The 20,284-nt window shown below is 40.6% G+C and overlaps 1 protein-coding gene and 1 long non-coding RNA gene across 2 annotated transcripts in view; both read left to right on the forward strand.

Moving 5' to 3' along the window:
• LOC309662228 overlaps positions 1–9,253 on the forward strand; it is a 38,240-nt gene extending 28,987 nt beyond the window's left edge. The window contains exon 2 of the long non-coding RNA XR_014264603.1: positions 6,381–9,253. This is a non-coding gene — a long non-coding RNA (uncharacterized lncRNA). The remainder of the gene's footprint in view (positions 1–6,380) is intronic.
• COL4A3 (collagen type IV alpha 3 chain) overlaps positions 1–20,284 on the forward strand; it is a 137,148-nt gene that overhangs the window by 49,849 nt on the left and 67,015 nt on the right. Inside the window, exons 3-8 of the mRNA XM_082464610.1 lie at positions 12,495–12,551; positions 14,267–14,356; positions 17,265–17,309; positions 17,915–17,959; positions 18,698–18,760; positions 20,161–20,214. Of these exons, the coding sequence (XP_082320736.1) occupies positions 12,495–12,551; positions 14,267–14,356; positions 17,265–17,309; positions 17,915–17,959; positions 18,698–18,760; positions 20,161–20,214 (354 nt within the window). The remainder of the gene's footprint in view (positions 1–12,494; positions 12,552–14,266; positions 14,357–17,264; positions 17,310–17,914; positions 17,960–18,697; positions 18,761–20,160; positions 20,215–20,284) is intronic.

Here is a 20,284-nt window from a genome sequence, read left to right on the forward strand (position 1 = left end):
CTTTAAGGCATCAAACGCTGGTTACCTCATACGTCTTCTGAGGGTCAGGGATCCGGGAGCAGCTTAGCTGGCTGGTGCTGACTCAGAGTCTCCCATGCAGCTGCAGTCAAGCTATAGACTGGAGCAGTAGTCATCTAAGGCTTGACAGAGTTGGAAGAGAAGCTTGAAAATAGGTCATTCACAGGATCGTTGCTCAATATATGGGCCTCTTCCTAAGGCTCCTTGACGTATCAAGGCAGCTGGCTTCCCAAGGCAAGTAATCCAAGAGAGAGAGCTGACGGCACAATGTCTTTTTATGACTTATTCTCAGAAGTGACATAACATGACATCTGCCTTATTCTCTTTGGTTATACAGACCAACCTTGGTTCGGTGTGGGAGGGGACCACGCAAGGGCATAGACACCAGGACGAGGTATCACTGGGGCCATCTTGGAGGCTGGCTACCACAGCTCTGTCCCAACTTTTGTTGTTTCTTTTCTCTTTCTCCTCTGTGTGTGCCAAGCTTTTTAGGGCTGCCTTTCTTGGCAGTCCTCCAGGACCCCAATCCAAATAGTGTTAAAATGCTTCATGCCCCCTATTCTGTACAGGAGCCAGTCTCCCGGGTACCACCGTAGGCTTCAAACTCAGTCCAGCTACCTAAGGCTTTGTCCTCTCCCACTGCTGTATGTTGCCATGGCATTTTGTTCACCGGAAACATGCATCTTGTTTTTTGAGTTTGTCTGTTTTATTTTCTGTTTTTATATCTTATCTTTTAATGGAACAGAGAATATGTGCCAATGTATTCATAAATGTACCATCCCACTTGACTTGAAGATTCCACTCACCTCCATCTTCCAAAAATTAATTGACACTTTTAATCTTGTTTTGTCTTCTCACCTATTTTACTTGTCTTGTGAGTTGATACTTTTTAAATTCTTTATCCATCATCTTATTCTGGTGTTCAAAAGGAGAGGACACATACGAAGTTATTTAAGCAACTGTCTTTCTGGATTAACTCTCATATGAGTGAGCCTGTTTTTCCTGCTTTTCTTCAGAATAGTATTGCTACTCAAGCAGTGTCCATATTTCCAGATAATGTGACATCAGAATCTTCCCTAGAATCCAAAGAAGGCTTCCATTTGGAAAAGTGGCCTTGTCCTATGGGTGACCCTCTACTTCTTCTTTCTTTCATACTTTTAAGTTCACGGATACAGCTTCTTCTTTCTTTCATACTTTTAAGTTCACGGATACAAAATGGATTTTTCCTTAAAATGTCTTACATTTCTGTGATTAGGTACCAGGTTTCTAAGAACTCTTAACAACCCTCCCAGAACCAAAATGGAAAAATGTAAAACTTTTAAATGCACTTTAGATTCGCCATTGACAATTGGTGTAGTTAGCCAAGTGACAGCTTGAGGAAGTGGTGAAAGGCATGTGGTCATTCTCCACATGGACAAGGGCTAAGGGCAGCTTCTCCCAGGAGATTTACTCCCATCTGAAGCAGCACATTCTGGAGAGATCAACCAGAACCCTGAAGTGCCTGGCTCAATTGTCAGTTAACAGGTAAAATCCTATTAAGTGCTTATTCACTGATTATCAAATGAAAATGGGAGAGCTGAGTTTTGTATACAAGCTATATTTTATTTTTTTTAAACAGTATTATCAAAGATATTATCTGAAAGACCTGGTCCTATGCCCAGGTAGACCAGGCATGCAAACTAAGGGGCCCCATCCCCCAACATGTGTCTCCACCTGTGGGTCTGAAGTTGGAACTTTCTACCATTTGTGGCATTTGTGGCAGGGGTTTGTGTGTTTGTGTGTGTGTTAAAAAGCATTGGTTCTTGAAAGATGCGTCCGATTTTTAAAGATTAATTCATTAGCGTGCCTTATGCAGTATGAGATTAACTTGCTGTCACCTCTCAAACGGAAAACCATGCTGCAATACGTCACTAAGCAAATAGTGGCCGGCCAGAGGGGATGGGGGCAGAGAGAGGGGGCAGTCATGCCTAGTTTAGTGCTTCACAAAGTCATATCTGTGTAGACTTTCATCAGACTAAGGCAAATGAAAAAAATAAGAACAGTGTAGAGATGTTTTATGAAGAAAAAGTTATTTGTTTTCATTTTAAAAGAGCATCTTGTACTCTGTGAGCATTTCCTTGCTTCCTTCATAGTTTTTTAATTAAGTCATTTATTTTTACAGAATGACGACAGTGGTAGATGACAGATTGGTGAGTGAGAGGGCAGATTTGTTTGTCTGTGTTTGTAGGTGGTCATTGCCCTTACAGAGCAAATTATAAATAGGACAGTCCTAGGTTGGTGTCCATTAGAAATATATATTTAATTTTACATCTCTGTGAATTCCAAAGCACTGGGAACTTTTGGATTAGATGATCTTCAGCGTTCTTCTAGTCTCCAAATTGCATTATCTTGGGCTTAATGGGGGAAAAAGCAAATAAGGGAGGGACGGGAGGAAAAGAGAGAAATTCCTGTCTGACATTTGGAGGCAGAAAAACCATCTCTCACCAGAGCTCAGAGCTGATACATTCCTTAGTTTCTCTTTTAATGTTTTTATGTAACTTTTGTACTGCCACAAAACATACAATCAAGATAATTTACACCAGGGGTTAACAAGCTTTTTCTATAAAGGGTCAAGAGGCAAAATCAAGGATATTATGTAGATACCTACATAACAAGACAGAAAACAAATACCCACAAATATTTTAGTGATGAAACCCCAAACTTTATTTACAGACACCAAAATTTGACCTTCACATAATTTTCATGATACAAACTATTATTTTTCTTTTGATTTTTTTTTCAATTATTTGAAAATATGAAAACCATTCTTAGCTCACAGGCTACACAGAAAAAGAGGGCAGGCTGGATTTGACCTGTGGACTGCACTATGCCAAGCCAGCTGATTTCATGAACAACCATGTTATGCCTATTGCTGGGATTTTATTACATCCTTGCAGCGCAGTGAGGAGATGGGGGCAGGAGATGTGCATCCTCTCTCCCCCAGTGTCTCGGTAGCCCACAGAGCCGGTCAATCGTGACACAGGGCATAGGGTTGAGAATATGGCATGGGTCAACCCCCCTGGGTTCAGATTCCCCAGCTCTGTTCCTTACCACCTGCAGCCTCTTCACCTCCCAGTTGTCTTATCTGGAAGAAGGGACTAATAATAGCATCTACTTCACAGAACTGGTATCAAATGTCAATCAGATCACGCACTAGGCTGAGCGCCCTGGGCAGTGCTCCCAAAATGTTGCCTGCTGGTATCATTAGAGTCCTGATCGAAGTTCATTTTCTCTGCAGCATCCTTTACATAGGATACCGTAGAGTCTATTAATCTTACATGAATGGCAACGGCCTCATAGTCTTACTGAACTCAAAACATTTTAGGGCAAGAAAAATAAAAAAATAAAAACCTGGGAGTTAATGATTATAAGTATAAAGGCCACTCACTGCCTTATGTGAGTTTATTCCCCAGTGGACCAGAGACGTCTGATTGCCACCTTCTTAGTCAGAGCCAGTAATCTGTACATTTGCTGTCGTCCAGAAAATCAAAAACGGGTGGCTGGTTTAGATGTCTAGACTAGTGTTGTCTCTCTGGACAGAAAGATAGGAAGTGGCAGTTGCAGTGAGATCCCTGTGATACACAAGTGCGGGGAAGAAGGGGACACCGCGGAAAAGCAGCACATGGATGTCAGCCTCGGTCACTGGAGGGCGGGCTGCCAAGGCTCACAGTTGGTTGCTTAAGGCAGACGCGGATGGAGGGACCCTGCAAAGAACAGCGCTGGAGTCTGTCTGGCACCGCCGGCCCGCGGTCTGTCAGCTCTTCTTTTCACACACAGAAACTTTGGCCTCAGGCTATTGGCTGGGCAGAGGGTCAATAATCATAATGCAAAATCAACAGAGCTGCTCAGTAGAGTGTTAACCAGCTTTGAACGCTGCCAACTTCCCCTTCTGCTAAACCAGGCTGGGCTGCGTTGGGGGGAGGGGAGCCTGGAGGGAGGGCTGGGAAGGCCACGTCTGTTTCACAGGGCTGCACGGAAACTGGGCCTGCGATGCTTTGAGAGTAGAAAAGGGAAACATCCAAGCTCATTTGGAAATCGTTTCCTGGCTTCTTCATGAACAATTTTTAAAATATATGTGCGTAATTAGATCCTTTATTAGCTTTAAGAGTAAAAATTAGATAATTTTTTTACTGCCTGCCAGTGCTGAAGGGATGTAAAGATTGTGAGACCCAGTTCCTACTTGCAGACTAGTAAATGTAATAAGCCCTCAGCTCATGGGCATTTAAGTAGCAATATTAAGTTAATATATTAGTAATAGCCCACCTTATGGATAGCCCTCTGTAACAGCTGTAGGGGAGGAAAAAGTTTTCCTAGACCCTCTTAGGGTTCCTAGCTGGGTCTGAAAATTAAACCGACAAAAACAGATTAACAGGAGAAAAGCATACACATTTAAAAAAATTTTTTTACATGTGCATGGGAGCCTTTGCAAGAAAATGAAGATCCAAGGAAGTGACCAGAGGAGGAAGCATTTAGACCTTTCAGACAAAGAAACAGTAAATTTGTGAAGAATTGATAAGACAAAGAGGTTTGGGCTAGAGGTAGTAAATGGTGAAGGAGTAACTAGGAGATAAGGGCTAGTTTAATGAGGTTTATATGCAGATTCCTCTAGTGCTATCTCTGGGCTAAGATTCTGTCTTTATTAAAAGGAGAATTTATTTCCTGAATTTAGGCACAAAAGGGGGGGAGCTTTTTCTGCATTTAGTGTTTCTTAATTACCTTCAATTCAAAATAATATTTGTATATCAAAGAGGCAAATTTTGGGGTGACACATTCTGGTTTCCTTCACAGCCCTCAGTAGGCATCCTATGTACCCTTCTAAGTGCTTTACCAGTGTTAACCTATTTTGACCCCATTTTACAGATGTGAAAACTGAGGCACCAGAGATCACCTAAAGTCACACAGGTGGCTTGGAAGAGCTGGGATTTAGACCCAGGAAATCTGCCCTGGAGCCAGTGCCCTTTACCCTTCTGCCATACTGCCCCCGAACGGAAGGCAGTGTGCAGGTTATACACGGGCAATACATGGTCACGATGGGAGTTGAAACAGAGAGAAAAGTGTGAGAGCTGATTGATTAGCGTTCCCAGAAGTGCTTGCTGCTTTTGTAATATATTTGATCTGCCACCTTTCATTTATAAGCATCAAATACAATTGATGTTTCAAACCCCAATATTTACTTTATTAAACAAATAAAACAAATTGTTTCTGTGCTCAGGTACAAATCATAATTGGTTAATCAGCTAATATATTCAGTAAACTCTAAGAGGACTATTAACAAATACTACTTAATTCATTTGCAGTGTAACAAAAATACTTTTTTAGTCTCTCTGACAATTGCTCAGGACCCGTTATTTGGCACTGGACAAACGACTTCAGGAGGAAATGTCTGGGAAGGCGGTGGCTAGTTTGGAAAAAAATATATCAGAAATTAGCATGTATGTCCTTTGGCACAGGATAGTGCAGCCAAAAAGGAGAGAGTGGCAGCCCCCAGTGACTGAGTCTGCTACTGAATGCAGGGCGCTCCGCCGGCACCCTGTTGACCTATAGAGATTATACTGCGTTGGCCAGAAAGTTCGTTCGGGTTTTTCTGTAAGATGGCATGGAAAGACCCGAACGAACTTTTTGGCCAACCCAATTGCTTCCTTTACAGGTGAGGTAACTTGGAAGGATTAAGTAATTTGTCCAAAGCGCCAGATAGTAACTGGCAAATCTGGAAATAGATCCCATACAGATCTGGCAGAAGGCGTGTAATTTCTGGACTTCATAGGTTTTTAAGATTCTCTACCACCAAAGTTTATTTTGCTTCCTAAGTGAGGTCATAAAAACATGAATGTGATTATTAAATGAATGGGTCTCACAAGTGTAACTGTTTAATATGCAGTGGTGCTAAAACGTCATGTAATCTTGGATCACTTCCTGATGTGTTAATGGTTAGCAGGGGGAGAAAAGCCATAAAATCATTATTAAGAGCTTTCTGCTCATGACAAATGATTTCGCACTTCATTAAGTTACATGGAAACTAAGAGGTACTTTATCGTTGGAAGAGGAAAAATCATTAAAGTGTTGCTTAAGAAATATCCATCGTTATGCTTTCTTAAGAGTTCGTAGCATTTGGCCGTACTGGTTTTCACGTGGTTTAGCATTTGAGTGGTAATTATTGGGTTATATTCCATTAATATCATCATGGTGTTTTAAAAGGGAGTCCAAAAAAGTGGATCAAACTCAACAAAAATGAAAATATGGCCACTATTATCTTCTAGTCAAAGAACCTATCTGAATTATTGAATTATTAAAACACATTTGCAAAGTTAAAAATTTATTTCAAGGGTTTCCCTGGTGGCGCAGTGGTTGAGAATCTGCCTGCCAATGCAGGGGACACGAGTTCGAGCCCTGGTCTGGGAAGATCCCACGTGCCACGGAGCAGCTGGGCCCGTGAGCCACAATTACTGAGCCTGCGCGTCTGGAGCCTGCGCTCCGCAACAAGAGAGGCCGCGACAGTGAGAGGCCCGCGCACCGTGATGAAGAGTGGCCCCCGCTTGCCGCAACTAGAGAAAGCCCTCGCACAGAAACGAAGACCCAACACAGCCATAAATAAATAAACAAATACTTTAAAAAATAATGACTCCCTTCTTTATTAAAAAACAAAAAACAAAAAACCCTAAAGCCACTATTGGAAAAAAAAAAAAAAGAATCCGCCTGCCAAAGCAGGGGACATGGGTTTGAGCCCTGGTCCAGGAAGATCCCACATGCCCCAGAGCAACTAAGCCCGTGCACCACAACTACTGAGCCTGAGCTCTAGAGCCCGCGAGCCACAACTACTGAGCCCACGTGCCACAACTACTGAAGCCTGCGCGCCTAGAGCCCATGCTCCGCAACAAGACACCTCAATGAGAAGCCTGCACACCACAGCGAAGAGTGGCCCCCGCTCGCTGCAACTAGAGAAAGCCTGCACGCAGCAATGAAGACCCAATGCAGCCAAATAAATAAAATAAAAAATATAAATAAATTTATAAAAAAATTTATTTCAAGAAAAGCAGCACTATTAAGAGAAATGGATCTCTTGAGTCTGGGGCTACTGTCATGATCATCCAAAAAAAGTGAAGTGCTTTTTTTCACATGGCCCTGTGCTCAGCTCTCTGCAGCACTTGCTTCTAGAGAAGCAGCTGAACATCTGCCAGAGAGCTGCCCGGAACATAATTCTGAGTTTATTCAGTCAGGTGGAGCATCCGCATGTCAGCAAAATTGTCACATCCTCTGAAATCCTAGTCAGTTCCATTGTGCAGATACATAGGCAGGCGATGCCTTGCCAGTTTCACTGAAAATTAAAGTTGGAAAAATTTTGGAGCAGTTCTGCTCACCTGGGCACAGAAACACAGCCCTAGACCTGGCTTTGGAGTCTTGCCAACAGGGCTGAACATCTACACCGTGGATGGCACTGCCAATGAGTAGATAATACAGTAGACCCTCTCTCAGCGACTCTCCTTTTAACTTTCAGCAACTGGCCAGAACTCTCCATATCTTCTATACGATAGACCAGTTGATGCCCACTGTCTGCTGCCCCCTTGACACCCATAGGCTTCCCTAGCACACCGACATACGCCTGCTCCACGGTGGAGCTTTACGATTGCCAAGAGTTAGCTGCTTCTGCCAGTTGTACTTATTATAACAAAGTCATCTAATTAAATATTAAATAACAAATTGGTTAAATACAAATGCGTAAGAAAGACATGTTTCTCTCGAACTTACGGGACGGGTGTGGGGAGGGACAGATTGGAAGTTTGGGATTGCCAGATACACACTGCTATATTTAAAAAGTAAATTAATAAATAAGAAAATTCTTAAAGACATGTTTCTTTGAAAACTAGGTTGGAAGATTTGATAAGATAAAATTGATAGAAAACTGCTATTCAGTTAAGTGTGTCTGAGAAAACATTTAAAAAGTTAGAGGGAGAGACTTCCCTGGGGGCACAGTGGTTAAGAATCCGCCTGCCAATGCAGGGGACACGGGTTCGAGCCCTGGTCTGGGAAGATCCCACATGCCACGGAGCAACTAAGCCAGTGTGCCACAACTACTGAAGGCTGCGCGCCTAGAGCCCGTGCTCCGCAAAAAGAGAAGCCACCGCAATGAGAAGCCTGCGCACCGCAACAAAGAGTAGCCCCCGCTCGCCACAACTAGAAAAAGCCTGTGCGCAGCAAGGACGACCCAACACAGGCAAAAATAAATAAATAAATTTATTAAAAAAAAAAAAAAAGTTAGAGGGAAACATGGATTCGTATCTAGAAGGACTCTATACTCAGATTGCTCCACAAGCATATTTAAGCAATTGGCCTGTTTCAAAGAAACTCAAACTGGAAATGTTGGTGGTGCATTATGGGTGTGACTTAGCAAGAGATGCCCTACACCTCTCAATAGCAGACCCATTCCCAAAGAAAAGACCTGGGCCCTATTTCACAACATTGAAGAATTGTTGTGCATTTATATGTTTTAAGTTAAAATAAAATGCTTAACGTGTTCACGTTTCTTTTGTTAGTTTGTTTTTGATTCCTCGCTTTCACTAACTTTTTCAACTAACCGACCAGCTGGCTCCAAACCATTAAATAAGGCTTCCACCCTTGTGTGGAAACAATGAAACCAAATACAAACAAAAGCTAAATATGTCACCCCTGAAGATTCAAGCAAACTCAAGGACAATAATGTAAAAAAATCAGGTGCCGTGGTTTTGATGACAAAGAACAAGGATCAAAGTTGCTGTCGGTGGTGATGGGTGACCAGTCTCCAGGCAAGAGGGAATTCAGAGGAGCAAGGGCTGACACGCAGAGTCGCACGCCTGACCTCTGGGTGCAGCCGTGTGGGCTCTAAAGCTTCTTGGATCTGTGACAGTCAGTTGTTAAGATCAGACCTCATGTATTGATTACATGTGAAATCATTGTTTAAGACCAAATCTCTGGTATGAAATAAAAGATTTGTGGGACTTCCCTGGAGGTCCAGTGGTAAAGAATCCGCCTTCCAATGCAGGGGATGTGAGTACGATCCCTGATCAGGGACCTAAGATCCCATATGCCACAGAGCAACTAAGCCTGCACACCACAACTATTGAGCTCGCGCGCCTCAACGAGAGAGAAACCAGCGCCCCGCAACGAAAGATCCTGCATGCTGCAACTAAGACCCAACGCAGACAAAAAAATAAAATAAAATAAATAAATATAAAGTAAAAAAGAGATTTGTTAACAATTAAATAGCTTTTCATTTTCTAATGGTCATCAAGGGCCTTGTAAAGCTGAAGATCTTGTTTAAAAACTAGTAACTCGAAGTTATTTCATCAATGTTGCTTTCTTAGGTTTGGAAATAATGTTGTAATTGGATAAGAATATAGTCTTGTTTTGGGGAGATGCATGCAGAAGTATTAGGGGTGAAGTGTCATGGTGTTTACAGTCTACTTTTGAACGGTTTGGCAAGAAAGTGTGTGTGTGTGTGGAGAGAGAGAGAGAGAAAGTGAGAGCTGTAAAGGCTGGGAAAGCATGTTAACAGTTGGGAAACCTAGATGAGAAGATACATAGGTGTTCATTGTACTGTTTTTCAATCTTCTGAGGATTTAAATTTTTTCCAGAAAAAAATTTATATCCAAGCAAGTAACAACTAATTAGCCTTGTGTTAATTTTAACATGTGTTAGAATAGCCAAAGCTTCTAGTTTCATTCTCTTCCACTTCAATTACAGTTGTTCAGAATTCATACGTATAGAATCTATATACATTTATATAGGAAACATCTTAGTCACGGCAGCCCAACGATAGCCATAGACATCACATGCATTGAAATTCCAGGACCAAACTGGATGTAAACAAATTACCAGCGCTCCATCCACTCACTTATCCATTCAGTCAATCCACAAGCATTTGTTCAGGACATATTATATGCCCCAGTTGCCATTGTGAACAAGACTGGACAATTCCTTCTCTCCTGGGGCTTAGGGTCATCAAGGAAAATATACATTAAACATATAACTGCAAGTGACCCAGGGGAGCATATAAGAAGGGGGACCTGACCTAGTTTGGAGGAGTTCAGCAAACATTTATTGTTCAAGCTAAGGTTGAAAGATTCCCAATAGTATAGAGTGACTATGACTTACTCTCAGAAATAAAATTAAGATGACCTCCATGCACCTTCTTCAGAGTTAGAGGACTGCCCGTTTGCCTCCTCTTACCTGTGGTCCAGAGATGCTTGGAATCCAGGTGGTGTGTGGTGTCTGGGAGGCAGAAGAATCAGAGATGCTCATGGTCTCTGACCATGTAAAACAGTGGCCACACCGCTGTGTAAACTTGAGCCCCAGCTCCTTGCCCAGGTTGAACTTCCTCGCCGCAGTATCTGGTCCCCTTGGGTGTAGGACTCAGACTTTCCTTCCTGAGGCCCGGCTGCCTCTTCCAGACGCTGTGTGGGAACATCTTGCTGGTCTTTCCACTCTTGGGGCCAACAGTCAACAGGTCCCTACGCTCCAGAAACAGAAGCCAGGAGAAATCTTGTCTTCAGGCAGCTTTTGCTTTCAGCCCAGTGACAAAAGCATCCCTAAAGTGAGGGGCATACAAGCCTGGCTACTTTCCTGGAATGAGAGAAAAAAATGGCATCATAAACAAAAAGCGGATGTGCAAATGAGTGTCTCAAGTGGCATAGTGTTCAGAAATCTTCAGAGAATTAGCTCTACCCTACAGACTGGGATTTTAGCTATTGGTTTAGATTGGTAGTATCAGAGTCACCCAGGGGGTCAATTTGATTACTGAGACCAACACCAGGATTATTGATTCAGTGCATCTAGGGTAGGGCTGAGAATTTGCATTTCTGAGAAGTTTCCAGATAATGCTGATGCTGCTGGTCTGGAAATCCACACTTTGAGAACTACTGCTTTAGTAGATATTAGCATACTAGTATACTAAATTAGTATACTAGATTTAGTATATACTTAGTATACTTAAATATGTGACTGAAGTGAACACTAAAGTTTAAAAACCTAGAAAGACAAGATTAAAATAATTAAGCTAGGTATGACTTAATAACCCCAAGCATCTGGGAGGAAAAGCAGAAAAATTTAGTCTTCTAAAAAAAACCAAATAGCCAACCCTTGGGGAAAATATAGACTTTCCTTTTCAATTAATTACTTCCCATTCATATAAATTGAGATGCGTGTAAATGTGGTGAAGATCAATGATGAGTGTATGAAAATTACTATGGACTCCCCTTTCTTGAATAACAGCATAGCCTACTGCCCTCGGCTCAGAAAATATATTCAATTAAAGAAGTTTGTGTATTCTTATTTTGATGGCACAAACAGGGTCCCCACTTTGGGAATATCTGAGGCAATTTCTTTTTCTTTTTCCTACCAGCCAGCACATCTCCTAGTCTTGCCCTGCCTCTGCTGTCAATTAATATTTTTTCCTGGGGAACATAAACTGATTCCCAGTCAATATTAACACTGCCCCAAAAAAGATAAATATATAACTATAGAAGGTGTGTCAAAAATTTTTTTAAATCCACTGTTTGAATCTATTTCTCTTTGTTCCTCTGCTGGCAGAGAGGAATTTAAAAATTGACCTTCATTAGAGTCGGCGTGTGCAGAGATGTGAAAGCTGGGCTTGTAAGTGTGTCAACGTGACTAGTTAGATGGGAAAGAGTTCCCAAGTTCACAGCTAAATTTTTGGTTTTGTTTTTTAAGAAGAAAAAGCATTTTGATATTAGCTTCAGTGAATTAGTTTGTTCTTTAAAATACATGACGGGTACTGATAATCTTTTCTCAGCATTGAACATTATTTCAGGAAAAGAAAACCTTAGAATTACCTATAGAAGATATCACCAATTAATATACACAAATACATATATGTTCATTTTGCTGAACCTAAGAAATTTGCAAACATTAGACCGCTTTCTACCTACAACAATGGCAATTTCATATGGCTCAACTATATATATATATGTATTTTTTTAATTTTATTTATGTATTTAACCATTGTTTAATTGAAGTATAGTTCATTTACAATGTTGTGTTAGCTTCAGGTGTACGGCAAAGTGATTCAGTCATATATATGTTTTCTTTTTCAGATTCTTTTCCATTTTAGGTTATTACAAGATATTGAATATAGTTCCCTGTGCTATACAGTAGGTCTTTGGTTCAACTATATATTGTTCTGAAAAAAAGGAGAGTTGACTTGGTTTTTTCCATAAATAAATTACTTGAAATTCCTAAATACAATAAAAATGATGTACTCTCGACAGCTCTATATACATCTCACTTTTCTATTCTATTTCTATTGATAAATTGCTACAGTATCACAGGGCTCCTGCTAAATAGTGTTTGATGCTCAAAGAACAGAAAAATATGTTTGCTTTTGTTCTGTCAGTTGGGATCTATTAAGCCATTTTTAAACAAAACCCTTTCTCTTTCCCTCTTCCTAGGGCTGTGTCTGTAAAGACAAAAGCCAGTGCTTCTGTGATGGGGCCAAAGGGGAGAAGGTAAACACAAAACCTTCATTCTGCTTCTTTTCTCCAGAGAGCTCATTAAAGAATTCACACTCTTCTTTCATTCGTAGCAAAAAGATCAGCAGTATGATATTCCGTTCCCCAAATCCAATTTTAAAGTAACTGTATATAAACATAAACCTAGGGTGGTAGAAAAAGGCCTTGGAGGGGAACTTCAGATAACTTGTATAAATACCGGCAGTTACTGTAACTCTCTTGACCTGTAAAGAAAAAATAGTAAGTTAAAGAACAACAACGTTTATAAGAATGCCTCCATATGTATACCCTATTACATTGTTGCTAAACGCGAGAGAACAACTGAAAACAACTTGATTGCCTCACTTTGACAGAAACATTGAAACCTGCAGATTTTGTCCTGCAGCATTGGTGTGAGGGCGCCCCCTGGTGAAAGAATCTTGCAGCAGCACTCTAGCTGAGGCAAAAATTCGGTGAAGGAAAGCATCTCCATTGCAGAATTGGAGTGAAAGATGAGTGCCGTGAAATCTCATTAATTCGCTCCATTAACTTTCAATTTGTGATAATTAAGACAGAGGCAGAGCTAAAGTTTTTTCCTTTGTTTACAAAACCCTTTTCTCAGATATGCTAATGAATTGCTTAATATTGAAAAATGACTGCTTAAAAATGTTTTTAAAAGAACATATTTTAAGCTCTTCAGACAAAATAATAAAAATTACCATATTTATTTTAAAATATTCTATAATTCATGTGTAGTTTGATTTAGGGTATTTCCTGAAGCTATGAAAGTAGTATATTCAGATCCATGTTGGAAAGCTATGATTCATTCTCGCATTCAAGAAGCATTTATGGAATCCCTACTCTGGGTGAGATGCTGTTCAAGGTGTGTGAAGGTAATGGAGTATTAAGAGGGGTCTAGAAAATTCTTCTCTTTCTCTTTTTATTGGGTGTGTATGCACACACACAGTGTGAAATCGCTGACTTGATCACTCTGTTTTAAAAATCAAAGTTGCTAATTGTGTAACTAGATTGACTGAATCAACCTGTGGCCTTTACTGTTAAAGAGTAACCGTAGGCTCTATGTCCACGGGAAGATTATTTGTGGCAGAAACATGTCCCTCACTGGGCCTAAATTACTAAATTACTCACTCATCCCTGAGGGCTTTCCCGTAATATCATCTCTTAACTATTTAGCTCACACTTTTCGTTTTGCCACTCGATATCTCTCCTGCATCTCCTCCACAAATAGCAGATGGAATTACTAATCCCTGTGTAATCAAGAAAGGACTAAAACTGGTAGCCTGTGTGTTGTTCTTTCAAGCTACATAGCAATTATGCACACTCTCAAGACATTCTTGTGCCTGATTTTCACTCTCTCTCCATCCCCCAGGAAACACACTTCACCAACCTCCATCTTTCTAACTGGGCTTTCCCCTCAGTTCTTGATTCCTCTCCCTTAATCTCTGCTCTGGGTAGCTCTACCATTTGGGTAAATGTAGAGTTTCCAGGAGACCAAAGACAAACACTTTCAAGCCTACAGACAAATACTAACAGCCGAAAGTTTAGAGTTACTCTTGTACTTACTGCTGAGTGCTATTTTTTTTTAATCCAAGGAAAAAAATATGCAAAATATTATCATTACATCATAAAGAAAAGAAAATGATGGTTATGGGTGTGTTTGTTCCTGGGAATTGCTGTTCTGTGTGTTTATTGTCTTGTTTTGATTTTAACAGGGGGAGAAAGGCTTTCCAGGACCCCCTGGGCCTCCTGGCCAGAAAGGATACCCAGGTCCGGAAGGCCTGCCTGGACCACAGGGACCCAAGGTATGCCAGTCTGTGAGTTCAAAAAATCCCCAGTCCACTTAACCTTCTTTATGCTGACCCCAAGGCTGCTGAGAACCTGAAGAGAATTCCACATCGCAGCCAGCTGATGGACGCTCTGGTAATTTCCTGCTCCAGTCTTAGCTGGGCCCTCCGAACTGAATCTTATTCCAAGATGATTCAAATGATTATCATTATCTTCAATCTCCCTGCTCCACCTCCTCCCCCTCCCTGAGCTACAGTCTCCCTACCTGCATCGGCCCCTCCCTTCTTTCATCCGACATGAAAGGATGAGTTCTTTTTGCCTTCCATTCAGGACCTATCCCTCTACCGGTATCCTGGTCACTGGGATTCCTACTAGAACCATGTTCTGATGGTGTGTCCTCTTTCTCAGCCATTTCAACTTTCCTTTTGATGTTGGTTTTTCTCTTTCCATCCTTAAGCATGCAAATATAAAACCCATACCAGTATAAACTTCCTCTAGATCTTTCAGGTCCTGTACCCAAAGGATTGCCATCCTTTCCCTGTCTTTCCTATCTCAGTCAAGCTTCTTTAAAAAATAAATAACTAACCACACTGGCTGTGGTTCATCTCCTATTCACTCCTCAGCCAGCAACAATTTGCCTCCTGCCCACTGCCCTGAAAACCCATGACCTCCAGATCACCCATGACCTCCAAAAGGCCAATGCAGGAGGATACTCTGCGTCTCTATCTGACCTGGACCCCTCTGCTTTGTTTCCAACTGTGTGGATCTCTCTCTTCTCCTTGAGACACGTGTCTTTGTTTCTGGAATCCTCCTTTCTTTGCTTTCCTCTTTCTCAGCTGGTCTCTTACACATCAGACATCCTAAGGTTCCTACCAGAGCCTACTGCCCTTCTCACTCATCACAGATTTTTATCCTAAAGTCTGTGATACAACAAAGGGCTTTGTTTAAATAAATGCCCTAGAGGATTTGCTAAATAACTGTATAACCGCTAGATCTGCTGATGGCTCTTTCCTGCTGTGGACTTAAGCCTGGGCTCTCACGCATCCATTGGGTCACTGACGGCTGGTTTCCAGGAAGCTGTGAACTAACTAATAAATTATGAAAATGCAATTATAATTGATCCACACGGAGTCTTTTTAAATTTCATATGTATAGAATATTTAGGCAACATTTTCTGCTAATTTATTCTGAGTCAGGCATTGGGACATTTATTCTTGACTGGATCTCATTTATTCCTCACATTGATCCCATCAATCATGACTATAGTTACATATTATTATCTCCATCTTAGAGATGAGGGAACTGATTCTCAGAGCACTTAAGTAATTTGTCCTGGATTACATAGCTAATAGGTGGCAAAATCACAGTTCAAATCCAGTATTATATGACGCCAGAATCAAACTCCTACAGCCAAAGAAACTAAACCCACACCTACAGTTTCCAGGTAAAACTGCAAAGCTTATTATTTCCCAGGAATTCTACTTTATTGTATCTGTGTATGCTTTTTGTTTCTTCACTTCTCCTTCCTCTGATCCTAATTTTGAAAAAGTCATTCAGATTCTGGACATTTGGTGTCTGATTTCAGACATGTTTAGTGTCTGAACATTCCGCTGCGCTCCTTCAGGGTGTGGCCTCAGATTTCCCTCCATTTTCCTGGTAGAATGAATTTGTCACTTCAGCCCTGGACTTAGGATCAGCTTAATGCCAACTCCTTCCTTTTTATTTTGTTCTCTGCACCCCACTCTGCTGGTTTCCTTAGCATTTCTTTAGAGAAGCCAGCAATAAATTAAAATTATGGTTGTAAATACATGGTGCTTAGTATAGGTTACATGATGTGCAGGTATTTCATAAAGTTCATCCAGAAACTTATGTTGTCATGAGTTCATATGTTAAAGTATAGCTCAGAGATGTAGCCACAAATGATAATCTGATCAAAGGCAGACAATCAGAGAATATTAACACCTGACCAAAAAGATTTTTCAGGTTTATAAATGTCTTAATTTTAAGTATTTTCTATATATTCTCATATAGAAAATATGAGAAAATTTATAATGGGGACGTGAAACCTGCAAGTCACGCTTCTGCCTTTGCAGATTACACACAGCATCCTGCAGAGGAGGGGGACATGGTCACACACCCAGGAATTCTACCTCAGACAGGAAAGGCTGACTTTGGCCTTGACAGTCCAGTCTCAGAAGGCTCTGTAACAACCTTTTCCTCAAATAATTAGAAATACCAAAACATACTGAAACTCTCAGGAATGATGAAAAACTTTTGGATAATGGAACTTTCACACCGAATGGCCTCGTTAAAACAGTTTTGTTTGTGGTTATTCTCTAAGAAACAGGACCTCCAAATGTATTCATTGTGTTCTTGAAGCAAGTTTATCTCTGGTTCAGGCAGTCCTTAGTTTGCTATTTATTTATTTGTGCCCGCCAGGGACATTTTGCTAATAAAGTGTTTCTCATGCACAGAAATATTGGCTGCCATTCTCATCCACTGTTGTAATCGTGTCATTCATCCTTATCGGCCCTCGGCAGCTGTCTGGCTAATGTGGGGCTTTTCCAGCGGCACTTCTCAGACACTAATGTGAACAAGAATTATCATCACATCTTGTTGAAATGCAAATTCTGAATCAATAGGTCTGGGAGGTGAGGGAGCTGTATTTCTAACAAGCTCCCCATGAGGCTTCGGTTGGATCCCGTACCTTGAGTAGCAAGGGTATGAATGGATTTTTGTTTGTCCTTTCGGATAAATACTAGAGCGCCAATGAAGCAACAAGCAACTGAACCGTGTTAACAATGAAATAATCGCAAGAGCAAAACTCTTTGGCGTGTGAATAAAACTGGGACCTTTCATTTATGGGCTTATTAGTGCCAAATAATTGTCACAGTGCTTACCTTTTGTTTTCTCCTTTGGCTCTAGGGCTCTCCAGGACTTCCAGGACTCACTGGTCCCAAAGGCATGAGGGTTAGTAGTCCAACCAGTGTAGCCTGACTGTTTGATGAAAATTCTTTTTTTAAAAAAAAGAACTCTGCACTGTAAAAGTTATACAGATGTCACAAAAGAGTACCTTGTGTGTGATACACTTCTATAGATAAAGTTCAAGAACAGGTAAAACCAGTCTATTAATGGTAGAAGTCAAAATAGTCCTTACTTTGTTGAGGGTAGGTGTTAACTGACTTTGAGAGGGCATGAGGGAACCATCTGGGGTGTTGGAGGTGTTCTATGTCTGGATGGGGTGATGGTATCACCAATATGTGCATATGCACATATATAAACATTCCTCAATCTGTTTGTGGAAGATTGGAGCACTTTACTGTATGCAAATTAAACCTTAAATAATCTACCCAAGAAAGGCCGAAAACAGTCTTAATCATCTCTTTTTAAAAGTTATATAAATGGAAGATTTACAAAGTTTGTCAAGCCTTTTTTTGTTTTTCTAATAGTTTTTAGTGTTCCCAATTATAGTTGCAGAACGGGGTTATTGGCATGGTAAATCATTTTTTGTCTATAGGTTGAACATCTTTAAAGAGTTTTTTTCTTGCTACCCTTTCCTTTTTCTATGTCTTTAGGGAACAACTGGGTTACCAGGATTTTCAGGTCCTCCTGGACTTCCAGTAAGTAATGAGAAAAATGTGTAAATGGAATAATAAGAAGTAAGCTCATTTTAATAAAGATGTTAAAGCAATAGCACAAGAAAATGAGTACTGATACATTTGCTACATGATGAAAATATCAGAATCACATAGTGTATTAGAGTGTGGATTTACAAGCCATACAAGTCAAATTATATTTCCTGAAATACAAACAGATGGAATAGATTGGGATGGGATGGGATAGAATAGAATAGAATAGAATAGAATAGAATAGAATAGAATAGAATAGAATAGAATAGAATAGAATAGAATAGAATAGAATAGAATAGAATAGAATAGAATAGAATAGAATAGAATAGAAAAGAATAGAATAGAATGAACTCTGCTTGAGAGCACAGGATAATAAAATAATAAAATAGTTACCTCTGTGCACACTTCCCTCTTCTCTCTCCTTTCCGCCAGCTTAACACAGCGTGCTAATGGACTTATTTTATACAGAAAGACCTTTTGTTTTATCTTAAATATCTGTATCTCACTGGATAATTTTTGGTTTTAATTAGCCTATTTTATTTACTATGATTTTTATTTAAATTATTATCTAAAATAACTAATTTACTACTTTATTTAAATAACCATTTATACTTAAAGCACTATCTAAATTAGCCCATCTTTTCCCACCATTTTTTCTTTTCTGCACTGTTTCCACCTGGTCCCGGGGCCTGATTATCTCTCCTTTTTGACACTTGCTCTATTGTTTAGGGCATCCCAGGCCATCCTGGACCGTATGGACCTGTCGGTTTGCCAGGATGCAATGGTTCTAAGGTATGTATGCCTCACACAGGAGATGGTTAGTTAATGTTTTGCTAAATGAATAAATCAAGGTGAAGTAGTAATGAGACAGGCTAGGCTTTCCTTGAAATATTCTTTTAACCAGAACCAATGGTATGTGTCTTCAGGGCAGACATATGATGGTTTTCTTTCTTCTTATGCCTTTTTCTTTACTTTTTTCCAGTTTTATTGAGATATAATTGACATACAGCAATACATAAGTTCAAAGTGTACAGCATAATGATTTGACTTACATACACCATGAAATGATCATCACAATAGTTTAGTGAACCCACCATCATCTCTTATAGATACAAAATTAAAGAAAGAAAAAAAATTTGTGTGTGTGATGAGAGCTCTTAGGATTTACGCTATCAACGTTCATGTATGATCTACAGCAGTGATAATTAGATTTATCATGTTGTGCATTCCCTCCCTAGTACTTACTTATCTTATAACTGGAAGTTTGGAGTACCATTTGAGTGTCTGCATCCAATTCCCCCTCCCCTCCCCCACCTTGCTTTCTTTTTTAAAAATATTTATTTATTTATTTTTGTCTGCCTTGGGTCTTCGTTGCTGCTCGCGGGCTTTCTCTAGTTGCAGCGAGCGGGGGCTACTCTTTGTTGCGGTGCGTGGGCTTCTTATTGTGGTGTTTTCTCTTGCGGCGGAGCAGGGGCTGTAGGTGTGCGGGCTTCAATAGTTGTGGCACGCAGGCTCAGTAGTTGTGGCTCGCAGGCTCTAGAGCGCAGGCTCAGTAGTTGTGGCGCACAGGCTTAGTTACTCCACGGCATGTGGGATCTTCCCGGATCAGGGCTCAAACCCACGTCCCCTGCATCAGCAGGTGGATTCTTAACCACTGCACCACCAAGGAAGTCCCCCCCACCTTGCTTTCTGATTGTTTTTTAAGGAAGTTCTCTGATGTTCTCCCACTGAAATATAACTGGGGGCTCAAATGGTTATTTGCATCTGAGGTTGTGAGTGTGTATAAATCAGAAACTAAGGCTTGGAATGCAAAATTGGTCTTTGGAATAGAATGACTGAGCTTTTCGATGTTCACTCATCTCCTTTGTTTCCTGACTGCACTCTCCTTTTCCCCAGAATGGTGGCCATGAAAGGAGTAATTACTAAAGTTTCAAGGAAGCAGCAATTGCAAAGTTCTTGGCACAATTAGCCTTTTGCCATTTATGCACAATTTGAGAAACAGTAGATTCTAATCCTGTTTTCAATTAAGATAATGGTTTCCTGGCCTTCAGCCTCATGACCCAGTAGCTGTAAGGAATTTGGGTTACTTTGTCTAGACTTACCACTGCGTTGGAAGAGAGAAACAGGGAAATTATCTCAATAGGCTGTTCTAGAACAACTAAGAAGAATGACAAGCTCTGTATGTCTTCCAGGGTGAGCAAGGGTTTCCAGGACTTCGGGGGACACCAGGCTACCCAGGCATCCCAGTACGTTTATATTTCTAACTCCCCATCCAAGACATGAAGAACAATTACAAGGAGTTTCCTTTGGAATGAC

This window comes from Balaenoptera physalus (assembly GCF_965194825.1).
Source record: "Balaenoptera physalus genome assembly, chromosome: 6".
Taxonomy (NCBI): Eukaryota; Metazoa; Chordata; class Mammalia; order Artiodactyla; family Balaenopteridae; genus Balaenoptera; species Balaenoptera physalus.